At 33.0% G+C, this 12899-nt stretch overlaps 1 protein-coding gene across 3 annotated transcripts; it reads right to left on the bottom strand.

The window, feature by feature from the left end:
* Positions 1-409: 409 nt before the first annotated feature.
* Positions 410-6407, bottom strand: LOC148275584 (uncharacterized). 3 transcript variants are annotated; one of them, XM_088235498.1, is made up of 6 exons: positions 5939-6404; positions 5403-5465; positions 5105-5194; positions 4479-4553; positions 3192-3358; positions 410-934 (listed from the first exon to the last, which is right to left on the bottom strand). In XM_088235498.1, the coding sequence occupies exons 1-6, from the start codon at positions 6180-6182 to the stop codon at positions 920-922; spliced, it is 654 nt and encodes a 217-aa protein (XP_088091624.1). In that variant the 5' UTR covers positions 6183-6404; the 3' UTR covers positions 410-919. The 3 variants fall into 3 exon arrangements, 1 of the variants encoding a protein (XP_088091624.1); XR_015823994.1 differs by lacking the exon at positions 5403-5465 and having other exon boundaries at positions 5939-6407; XR_015823993.1 differs by lacking the exons at positions 410-934; positions 5403-5465 and having other exon boundaries at positions 2283-3358; positions 5939-6407.
* Positions 6408-12899: the final 6492 nt, after the last annotated feature.

Here is a 12899-nt window from a genome sequence, read left to right as displayed (position 1 = left end):
TATTCAAATGATTTAGAGAACAAGTGGGTTTTAAGTTTCTTCCGAAACATCACTTCACTCTCACAGTTTCGGATTTCTGCTGGGAGAGCATTCCATGCCGTAGGGCCACAGATTACAGATATCTTTAGATAGGAAACTATGGTACTATATCTAAGCACTTTGGGCGTCGATCGCAGCGTTCTCTAGTGTGGCATACAAGAAGCTTTGACGATGGCGCGTAAATTCAAATCACTACGTTGCATCGTATATTGATATTTATTGTACAATATCAATACAAAATTGCTTAATTAAATACAAGTATTAGCACGCAATTTAATTTTTCTGTCCTGTATTTAAAAAAACAATTTTATATTGATATTGCACATTAAATTTATTATGGAATAGGAATACATAAATAAAAATTTAAAAAAACATTTTTAATAGTTTTATTTTACTGTTAAAATAAATCCCTCGATTCTATTAGATGCGTCAGAAAGAATCGAGAAAGAAAACTGACACTCGTAAAATAATATTATATACATGTGTGGTTAGTATATTGGATTATCAAAAATAACAAAATTGTGCAGCATTGTGATCAGCATTGGATCCCTGCTATTCCTGGATGAAAAATATTTTCTTCGTGAAGATTAAGAGACATGGCATCAGCAATCACCATTCTGAAACAAAAGAATATTATTAATGGTGGATAATTTATTTTATTTCACATTGACATTTCTAGGCTGCTGCTTAGGAATAAAACAGGAAGGAAGCATTTATAAGGTTACTAAAGAATAAAATGAAGTGCTAATATGCTAATATTGGATTATCAAAAATAACAATTGAGTATTATTTAAAAATTGTGCAGCATTGTGATCAGTATTGGATCCCTTCTATTCCTGGATGAAAAATATTTTCTTCCTGCACATTAAGATCCATGGCATCAACAATCACCATTCTGAAACAAAAGAACATTATTAATGGTGGATAATTTATTTTATTTCACATTGACATTTCTAGGCTGCTGCTTAGGAATAAAGCAGGAAGGAAGCACTTATAAGCTTATTAAGTAATGAAATGAAGTGCTAATATGGTAGGTAAGAAGAAAAGGGTATGCATGTATCTACTCTATTGTCTGCGCTTCTTATTCTTAAGTCTTTTATTATAACACTTTCTAGCTTGTAATTTGAGAGGATCAACAATGCAAGACTCTAATTTTTTTCGCCCAGTTAATAGAAAGTTAATTTGTTTAAACCAAGAAAAAATATATAATTGCAATACTAAGTTAACAATAAAATCAAAAAGGTGGCCTCTATGTGCTGGACAAGATAAACATGCTGAATTTAATTTAGATAGTACTATTTCCTTCAAACTCGACATAACATGAAACTTATGGCAAATAGTCGGTAAATTATTTTTGCAGTGATTGACAATGGTATTAAAAACTTTATAGATTTTGATTGTTGGGTGGATTAAAGTATTTGGACCACATGCCCTAGAAGTTATTAAACTATGCCCCGGTAACTGTGTTTCAGATTTAAGATCCAGTCTACATTCACAACAAGATCCAAATTTAGATAAAGCCCGTTTTGCCACATAACCAGCTATATATTTACAAACCGCAACATATTGACTACTTTTCTGTCTTGAAGAACTTGTTGGTAAGGAGTGATCATCAACATGAAATTGTTCCTGTACTTCGATGTCCGATGTTAAAAAAAGTTTTAATGAATCTAAAATTTCACCGTCATCATTTTCACAATTTGCTCCAATGGAGTGAGTATGAGATAAGTTTGATATGAGAAGCGACTTAAAAGCATCTATAAAATTTGAACTAGAGGGGTTTATGTTACGTGCACCCTGACTTCTTACCATGCCAAAAAAGTTTTCAATGGGGTCTTGGTTAAGGTTACGTGGAAGCACAAAAGTAAATTTATAACATGTAAGTAATTTATTACTCAAATATGATATTGCTTCCAAAGTTGTAATCCAGTTACGCACTGTAGGTGGTACTGATATTTTTTGGTTTTTGGAATCTACAAATTTTACTGATTTTAAGATGGAAATAGCTTCCTGCCAAAATTTCCAGTGGGGAGATGTTAATCTGACTCCACAACGGTATTTACAAATAATACTATTAGCATTGAGAGAACTGCCATTTAAACTGTCGAAAAGTTTATTTATAAATAAGATAAGATCAGCAGTCTGTGATGCCCCATTGTCAATATCATCCACAGTATCTGCCAAAGATTTCATGGTAGTTCCTACTGTCCTGCTGAATACCTGAGCAGCAACCTTGACCTTCATTTTTCTTAGTTTGTCGGGGAAAATATGACTATCGGTTAATTTGTGCATTTGGAAAAAGTCTTCCCCTCTTGCTTGATCGTATGTGTATGATTGTACAATATGGGACCACTTTGCTATTTTTGATACAGAATTTTGAACAAAATGTACATCTTTTACTAGCATATTATTTCTAAATCCCTTCAAAAGATGTGGCACATCAAACATTTGTACAATTTCATGGCCTTCAATTTCAAACCCGTGAACTCTACATTCAGTACCACCCCGAAGGTACAATTCACGGGTTTCCTGTTTCAGGATATTTATTGCACCAACATTTGAGCTACCTTGGTCACAAATTATTGAAACTAATTCCAAATTGCTACGAAAGATATTTGAGATTATTGATTTTAAGATAACAACCAAATCTGAAGATTTAATGGGTCCTCCTGTAAAAACAAATGCTAATGGTTGTTTCCATTTATTATATAAACCCTGTAGCATAAAAACACAAACGTGATCAGCAAAAGCTGGAGTACGTTTTCCTTCACCCAAGTCTTGGAATCCCTCAATAAAATCTTTATGTTTTTTGTACATTAAATTCTGACTAATTGACATCTCGTCAAACATCAAAGAGCATATTCGAGCTTTAGCAGAAAGATTTTGGGCGACCTCTTCCAAATGTTTATATGCAAATTGGTACCAGGATTAAATGGGATTTTATTTAGCATTGTCATCAATGTTTTTCTGGATGGTAAGGAAAATATGCTTGAAATATATTTATAACTTTTATAGCCCTGCTTCATTAATGACAATGCAAAAACCTTATCGTTAGTTGTATATCTACGGCCCTGTTTTGTCCGTTTCTGAAGCCTCAATTGAGACTTAAAAAAACGGTATGTGATTTTATTTAATTTATTTTTAAAGGATACATGGCGCTCTTTGTTTAATTTGAGTTCCATCTTTCTAATCTTCATCTCCATGTTTCTTCTAGCCTTTTTAAACTGCAAACATTTCTTGTAAAGCTTCCTTTTCCTGGGTGTTAAATTTTGAGATTGGGTTTCATTTACATCCTTCAAGATGTGGTCATATTTTCGTCCTGTAATATAATATTTCATAATGATGCATTAAGGGTCCCAACATCATAATATAATGAATGCCTAACTATTATTGCAAAGAATGATAAAATGTAAAGGGATGCTGTTTGGAAATAAGCAAAAAGAAATACTAGCAGTTGGTTCTAGCAGAAATACTAGCAGTTTGTTAATGAAAGTTCTTGGTTGAAGTTCATTGTATTTTATATCTTTAATAAATTTGAGTAGTATTAGGGTAATTCAACGGATACTAACGTCATAATTGAGTCTTTTTCAATGTGTTTTATCTATATAATGTAAAAAAATATTTATTCTGTATATCTTCTTTAGTTTTTTATTGGCTTTTTTCACTCCTAACTGAGGTGTTCTAGCCAGTGTCAAGTTTGAGATTAACTTATTTAAATATTTACACATGTGTTAGTACTATACATACAAGTTAGCATGTTAGTATTTAATATTACATACATTTTACATAATATAAAACTTATTTACAACTTAATACCATTTATAGCTACATATTTACATAAATTTTTTAATATATTATTATTGGGTGGGAACAAAAGAGTTTAAATAGTAATAGGGAATGGGACGCTGATTTTGGAGAGGTCAGATAGGAACTCAGGATAACATTATATATATTGTGAAGACGACGACTCCCAAAGATTGTACAAATTGCACACTAATGCATCTGTATTCTGTATATCACTGTACATTGAACAACGATTAAGGAAAAATTTCATAAAAACAATAATTCAATTAGGTAATTTTTTTGATTCCCGATAATAAATAATATAAAAATTGCACCACAGCAGGACAAGAGGGCCCATTACAGTGATCAATTACAGAAAAATCATATTATAATTTTGTGTTCTCTCCGGGAATCGAACCCGGAACCTTCCGTGCGTAATTCAAGCGTCTTAACCACTTAATGTTTTTTAACACCTCATGAAGTTTTAATGACGAAAAATTTATGTCGCATTTTCATGGAAACATCCGTTAGCATTATTCATAAACTGCATGAACATGATAGAAACAAAGTATCTGTGGATATTATGTAGAACGAAATCTCTCTGTCCAAGAACCAAGAGAAAATGCATTATTGAATACATGTCATTTGATACTAACTTTTTGGTGTACTCTGCTGAGGTGCACTCGGACCAGAAATATGCAGTGGGCCTGATATGTCATCAGCGTTGATATCTAAAAACATTATTAATTAGTAATATGTGACAATGTGTCAATGAGTCGGACAAGTAACTGTGTGTATACATTTTAAGTTCTTTGAAAACACAAACAGCTTTAATATGCCGATTTGCTGGAGAAAATTATGGGTCAGAAATTTGTTTCAACTGAGAGGGTCACTTTCATGGTCATGTCATACGATATATATGTGCTATAAACTTTTTAATAATTAAAAAAGGAACGGCCCACGCTCAGACGATGTAGTCTTGGTCGATCACAAAAACGGCATTTCTCAATTTGCAGAAAATGTATAAAATTAATAGAAAAATGTAAAGATTAAACAACCATAGTGACATTACACATCCCTGTTTCACGCCTTTTGAGATCGCAAACCAAGATGTAAATCTCCCATTAACTCTTACACACGCTGAACTCTCCTGAATTTATATGTATTGTTTATTATTTTTTTCTTTTTAACAAAGAAACAAAGATGTTTCTCTTTTTCTTATATATAAATATGTATGTTTGTAAATTTTTATTACAAAAATAAAAAAAATATTACTACAAACCAGAAATAGGTTGGATGAAAGTCGTACCACTGCAACTGGCAACGCCTTCCGGGAGTGCACAGGGGTGTTCTTCAGTAACAGCTATGCCTACTGTAATTCACAATAAAAATAAAATGAACATCATACCAGATAACATAATGCAAGAACTTCAGGAAAAACCTTGAAAGATCGAGTAAGGCTTGAACGAATACAATTGAAAACACACCATGCCACGACCATAACGACAATATAATAAATGAGATTGTACATGTCTGAAAGAAGGGGTGTAAGGAAATGTGAAAATTATAGAAATACATACCCGAACTCTGTTCACCAAGTAAATAATGAAAACTATTTTCTTTGGATGGTGACTTGTTAAACCCTGTAAAAATAATACAAATTACCAACACCACATTGCAAAAGCACATCCCTAAAATTGTATACACACCATGCCACCCTGGTAATTGTTTGTAAATAATGACCAAATAAAAATGTCGGAAGTTGCAGGAAAAGGCACTACGCCAACTTTGTAGATACATAATAACCCGATTAACCAACTGTAAGACAAATCACAAACACCACATTCCAAAAGCAGACTTGCAATTGTATAGACACAAGACAGATAAACAAGGTGCAATTACAGTGGAAAGCCAACCTGAGTCGTACATATATTTTTCTTGCAGAAATACTAATAACTTTCATTGTAAAATGGGTCCAGATTAATAAAAGTATGCTTTCCCTATGAGTTGTAAAGATTGTCAATAAAAATTTGCAGGGCAGACAAACAGGACAAATAAACGTGCAACATGAGACAAATTCTTGAAATAATTATGTATGAAATATCATGCAATTTACCTGGCAATCCAATGGTAGGCACAGAGCACAATAAAAGCTGGATGTCATTGTATTGGCTAAAGTTGAATGCGTTGAAGTGTTTAATGCACACAAAACAAAGTCGATTAATTTCGTCATCTGATAAATTCATAAATTTGGGACTTTGAACACGATTGATCCATTCTTTAAATAAATGTGGATATCGTTTCGGAAAACGATGTAGTTTTTTCGTAGAATTACAATTCGGTACGCAACAACTCGGCATTTCGAAGAAAAAAGTGTAAAAACACAGAGAGCAGTGTGACAGCGATTTCGAATGGAAACGGATAAATTGGCGGTTCGTCTAGAAGGACGCCGGCCGGCACGGCGTGGCTGGGCACACGCCGCCGACAGTTGCGCCACAAACTGTATTGATTTACTAGCAAGTGGCTTGTGCGGCATCGGAAGAATGACTAGAAAGTCTTGTATTGGCTGAAAACTGCCTGCGTAGGGCCTGCGACCGCAAATGCACGTTCGCCAAATTTAGTGCGCTGTTTGCGTAGAGGCATAATAACTTTTCCTTTCGACGTAGAATAAAAGAATTGAAGTATGGATACGTCTTCACTCGTTTGCGAGCGATTTAATATTAATTTCAACAAATCTGCAACGGGTTAAATGAAGAAATTCAATGATGTATGATCCACAATTATTATTTCATGTTCATCTTTTCGAAGGGCTACTCAATAAAGTTATAAATAATTTTTAGTTTTTCAAGAAAGAGAATTGACACCCAAGTAGTAAAACTAAATAAATCATATTAATATTAATTTTTACTTCAAACTTTTAAAGATCGTATTATTATGGTTGATAAAATATTTAAAAACAAATTATCAATTATTGTTTACGAATTTCGTACTAATGTATTCGGCATGTCGAACACATACACACACGCGCACAAATAAAATTACCGCATACCGATCAGTCGCCAATTGCCCGCTCTAATACCTGAAGTCCTGATAAATTTCAGAATTTAATAGAGCCTCCTAGACGCTTCTGCGCTCTGACGCTAATCGCCGATTATTCACAGTCCTAACTAACCGCAAATGCTCTTTTTTTAAAACATAGTATTGCTTATTAATAAAAATAAACGTGTTTAAACTATTTTTACACAAACATAATTCTGTAAATAGCTTTTATAGACATGTTATTGATATTTTTATATATAAATAAATATTTCACTCATTTATATATATATGCATTCTGCTCTCCTGGTAAAACATTTCTGCTTAGCCTCATACTCTGGACAAGATTGGTATGATAGAATGAATCAAGCGTCTCCTTGTCCCTTTGTCGCCTTGCTACCCTGGTACATTTTGATGTCTCTTCTTGTTTGTTTGATGAACTTTGTGAGCGTCCTTTTTTAAAATTTAAATTAGACTCGGAGATGAACTAGCCGACGGACATGTAATTCTTTGATCCGCTACATCTATCTACGGAAGGAAAACCGATACCTGTACGCCGTGCGCAAACAGTGCACTAAATTCGGTGAACGCCATGATGCCATGGAACTGCGAAACTGGCAGAGCGAAGTGATGTTTCGTTGAACAGTAAAGTGCCATACGCATACCTAATTTTGTTGTTTATAAGCTGTTTACACGCAGACAATACAATATTGTTATGTCCCAGGACCCAAGACTCAACCACTGTCCACGTGTACATAGCAATTTGTAGGACACGGACAGGACCTTATGACAATAGCGATTTGCTCGAAATGTGCGCGTCGCTCCCGTGTATTCTTTTTGCCAAAAATAGAAGCAGAAAAAATCCTTTTTATTATTTAGTTCGTTCTTCAACAATTTCAATACATCTTGATATAAAAAAAAACATTTTTCGTGTACTCGCTGGTAATAAACGCCGTCGTGTATTCATTTTCGCAGCGCTCGCGTGTGAACTGCGGTCGAATTTACGTTTTGTCCCAGCGTTCAGTCCTGCGCAGTCGAGGCTGTTCACGGAGCTGGGACAAAACAGTATTGTCCTATCTATTGTATTGTCCACGTGTAAACAATAATTTAGTAACAGACTTAACTTGCAGATAATGTAGGTTATATTTTAATAATAAATATTATAAAGCAATAAGAACTACAAATATATACAATTTTTTTAATTTGTTGAAATCTCATTTATTAAATATTTTTTATACGTTATACCAAGGCATATCGATACCAAATAAAGATGGTGGTATACAATTTTTATTCTGAATAAACCCCCCTGCTTTAAGTTTCACTGATTAATTTGTTTATTTTTTCAACAATGTTTGATTATGTCCAAATGCTTGCAGACTGGCTGGATTTCCTCCCTTTAAATTCTATGACATCGTGAACAATATTATGTGTTTACTATATTAGTTTTATATCACCCGTCGATGGGTGGAGTGCTTTCCCGAAACTGTAGTAGTGTTCTTGTAAAAGAATAAAAAATGTGTTACACTAATTACAAAGTTTTATTTTCATAATAATTTTAATATGAAATATATTTTGAAATACCTATTGAATGCACTAAAATAAAATGAAAGTAAAAATTTAACTTTTCAAAAGCTTTGGTGTTTATTTTCTAAATAAAGTCTTGATAAAGGACAATACCTAGAGTTCCTCATCCAAATTTCACTACAAAATTAAACATTTTACAGTACCTATAACTTTTTAAATGCACTCTTATTTTTTTTAATACATTATTTAGTATTGAGATATTCATATTTTATCAAATTTATGTAATTTGTTCTTTTTATTTATATTTATTTCCAAGAAGAGCTTTTAAAATTCCCTATGATTATATCAATACAAGTACGTTTATATAATATAATTAGTGCATTTTGACGTTTATATGTCTGGTTAGGTAGTTAGGTTAGTATTAATCTAATAGCTACGTTAGAGCCATCTAGCCGTTGCACGATAAATATTTTCCGTAATTTTTTTTTATATTCATAAACCTAGTTTTTACATCGATATAAAATTTCAGCTATTTAAAAAATTATTAAAAAAGTATATGAGAATATTATTGTGGTTTTAATATTTATGAAGATTTATTGTGCCATTTTCCTAAAAACCACGTCAAGGACGCTGGTAGTACATATATTTTTTTTCAATTTATAAGTTAAGCATCCTTACGTAACATTTTCTGCGTAAGTATGTAGTAAAGTTAGTACGAAATATGTATGTAATATGTAATCGGATATGTACTGAAAATAAAATTGAAGCGCAAGAGCCTGCTCTTTGTTGGTTACAGAAAGCTTTCGAAACCCCCTACAAACTGAGCCTCCACCCTTTTACCTACTTCGGTTTGTGCGCTCCTGGTATTTGTTGTTTACTTCTTCCATTGTTCTCGGTCGGTCAGTTTTGGGCCCTCCTGCAACGGGAAAAATCCTGCTAGGTCGTATTGCCCGCCCTTCGTCCAAAACTCTCTTCGCTTGTTATGTTTGTCTGGTATAAAAAGGGGGCATTCTATTGTTCTCACGCACACGCACTTTTTTACTCAATTATTTCAAGTACTTACGCAATTTCATCATATATCCCTCTCTTTCGCCCGTCTCCCTTCTCTATTCTTACGTGGACCATTGAATTACATCTTGTAAAATGTTACCCTTAGTGCTACATGTTCTCCTGATAACAAAATCAGTTTTGTTACATGGATCCCACGCCTTTTTCCTTTTATTTTTTTCGTGTTTGTCGTATGTTCAAAATTTAAATATTAAAATATGAAGAATTCATGTTAAATTCAAATATCTTATATTCTTTCAATTCCAATAAAACTTAAATTATTCGGTAAATTATTAAACAATATCAATAAATTTATATTTACATTTATATATACATCACGCATCCTTCTACCTACCTATGTTTATTTCAATGCTGAAACTCACGCAACTCTCACCTCTCCGATTAATATGAGACCCTGGGAATTTTGACCCAGTGAAAATGATATCAAGGACTTAATTTGTAGGTCGACCTCGTTTGGTCCTGTGAAGGTTGTTAGGCTTCTCCTTTGCGAACAGCTTTACTCATTCTTATGATATCCTAATACTAAACAGGATATTTCATCCCTTTGGGAATGCCCCAAAGGATCCCCCGCAGGAGTCACAGGACTCCAAATCTGAAAACGCTTGCTTCTGGATTGGTAGAGTTTAAAATAAACGCAGCCTTGGCGAGACTTGTAGATGTGTAAAATATTATTTTTTGTTGTAAAAGGACATTTTTCAGGATTTCGTAATTTTTCAATTAATTTTTCAATTCTCTTAAAACCAGATAAGCCTTTTTCTATAAAATGTAAATTTTAAAATAGGACGAAATTAGTATTCCGTTTAAATGTTTAATAACAAAGAAAATTTTATTTTATACCGTTTTCACTCATCTACTCAGCGGAGCCGCGCTATTTCGAGTCCTCAACCTAAAAGACATGTGAGTAAACCAACTCGGTTATATGTTACCCTGGTAACTTTTCTACGTCATCTCGACAATTTCTCACGCCCATTATACAACCCTTTCGCTGGAATTTTTATGACGTTATCTTGTCCTCTGGTTCCCACGAGAAGCAGGTAGTTTCTTCACAGTATCCTCTGTGAACAACATGAATTCCTGCTACATATTGACGTCACTTCAAATAAAAGCTCAACCCGAAGAAGCCCCTTTAAGGGTAAAGCTATTTATTAAATTTTATTGGGTACCTTTTTCATTAACAGATCTTTAAAAAAAACATTTCCAAATAAATGCAGAAAAAATAGTCTTTTTTCAAAAGAATTCAGACAAATTCACCCAAATAGTTTTTATGTTTGCCTATAAAATACAAGTACCTAATAAACATAAATTGGGTTTTTACTTTCGGGATAATTAATCGAATTGATAAAGCTTCATTAATAAAAATAAATTTACCATCACCAAAATGGTATAACATTACTGAATTACTATTAATTACATTTCGGTATTTATGCATCTACCTAACTAAGCACCTATAAAGGTTTTTAGTTTTAGTTTAGTTTTAAAATAATGTTATAAATATATATTTTCAATAGGACAACAAAAAACTTAATTATTTTTTTATAATTATGCAAACAATCAATATGAGGTTTTCATGAATAGTAGTCGGTACTTGGTACCTTGGAATTTGCAATATGTGCATGTGTGCACTATTTCAAGATTTAAAATAATGGAAATAAATAAAATAAAACAAAATAAAGCTACATTAAGGAGCTTCAACGGCAGCTGTTTTCAACCGAGTGCACGCAAGCCCCGCCTTCTAGGGGCGCGGCCCGTGACGTTACATCCCCTCTCTCTCGCATACCCCCGATGCGTGGATCGATTGTCAGGCCTTTCATAATACGGAATCCCCATAGAATTCTGTTCGCCTGGTAGCTTCCCGCGCTGTTACCACCAGCCTTCGGTTAACCCTTTCCCAAACCGACGGAGCTGGTAGACAGTCTGTCTCGCTCTACGATTTACGCGGCGCGGTAAAGATCCCTTTGAATTTGATGATTCAAAAAAGGAATGCGTGATTCTGAGTTAAAACACAATTTATTACAAACACATTAAAAAGGCTATTAGAAAAGTTCAAACATAAATATTTAACTTTTTATCTAGAATTTAGATACCTCCTTAATTTTTTTTTTACCAGTCCCTATTATTATGCTTTTCGAAATTACGCCTATATTTAGGCAAGTACCTACTTTAGATGTAATTTTAATTTCAAATTTTAGGGGGAGTCAGAAAGATTGTTATCCGATCTAGAAGAACGTAAGTTGATTTCTAGTTTTACCTACTGGTAATGAAAGCTCCACATGAACATATTATTATAACACATTACAACAGGGATGGAGAATACCTTAAAGAAGGGAATATGGAAGTCTAGGCATTTACAGGGCGAATGACCTTCGGCAGGTCATCGACAGCCCTGTAAATGCCTAGACTTTGATATTCCCTTCTTTAAGGTATTCTCCATCCCTGTTGTAATTTGTTAATCTGAACGACTCCCGAGGGGGTGAAATCCAGTCTTTTGTCTACAAACATTTGGACAAACTCAAATATTGTAATATTATTATAATGTGTGCTCTAGTAATAATATTGTATTTACATGATTGTGTCTCATTTGTACTTGATTTTGTCTAATTTATAAATAATTTATTAAATGACATGTCTTCATTTTAAATTTGGTAAAACAATAAAAGTGTTTTATTAAAGTGGATAGTATTTATGATAAAATAACCGAAAAAAAATATTTATTACTGTCTTAAAACGGGGAAACCATTCCTAGTTAGGCAGTTAAAAACAAAAAAAAAGGTTTTTGTAATTTTACTACTCAATTAATCTAATGAAAATACATATAATTAAATGAAAATTGTTTTAATAAATATTTAAATACGTACAATAAATAACAAAAAAAAAATATTATAATTAATGTAAAAATTTGTTAGCGGCAATAAGTCGGCCATTTAACCGTGTATGTTTGTTTTATTATTTTGTATTTTTAACAATGTATTGTATATTATGGTTAATAAAGGTTTTTTTTCTTATTTAGTTCTTACAATGCAATATTATATTTTTTACAATGTGGGTAGTACCTATGCAGTAATTATTTAGAGCTATTTTTTAAATTACATATGATATGTTAGTAACATTAAACCTGATTTGAGTTGTTTACCTGTATCATCATCATCATTCCTTTATACCCACCGAACGGTGCAAAGGGCACTGCATTCGTACTCCAATCACTCCATTAACGATTAAATATTTTTGAAGACTTTTTTTGCGTTTTGACTAACCCAAATATTTGAATATTGGAGCCATTGGAACCAGTCGCAAATGCGTGCTATACATTCAAAATCAAGTGGTGGCAGAGCGAGGTTTCAACTTCGGACCTATGATCCGTGATTCCGGAACCCTCCAAGGGACTACAAACCGCAACCCGAAGGACCTTTATTTATTTTTTTCAAAAGTGATATTTTTTATTTCTAGAATCC

This window comes from Micrasema longulum, unplaced genomic scaffold (genome assembly GCF_059751315.1).
Source record: "Micrasema longulum isolate JH-2025_06_02 unplaced genomic scaffold, ASM5975131v1 h1tg001383l, whole genome shotgun sequence".
In the NCBI taxonomy this organism is placed as follows: Eukaryota; Metazoa; Arthropoda; class Insecta; order Trichoptera; family Brachycentridae; genus Micrasema; species Micrasema longulum.
Note: the sequence above shows the minus strand (reverse complement) of the source record. Positions and strands in the feature narration are given on the sequence as shown.

Bases quoted from the DNA above. Each gene is read 5' to 3' on its own strand.
- LOC148275584 (XM_088235498.1), bottom strand. From the start codon at position 6,182: ATGCCGAGTTGTTGCGTACCGAATTGTAATTCTACGAAAAAACTACAT. The intron at 5,466-5,938 runs GTAAATTGCATG...TTATTTTTACAG, and splicing joins GCCTACCATTGGATTGCCAG to GGTTTAACAAGTCACCATCC. The intron at 4,554-5,104 runs GTTTGTAGTAAT...TAATGTTTTTAG, and splicing joins TTTCATCCAACCTATTTCTG to ATATCAACGCTGATGACATA.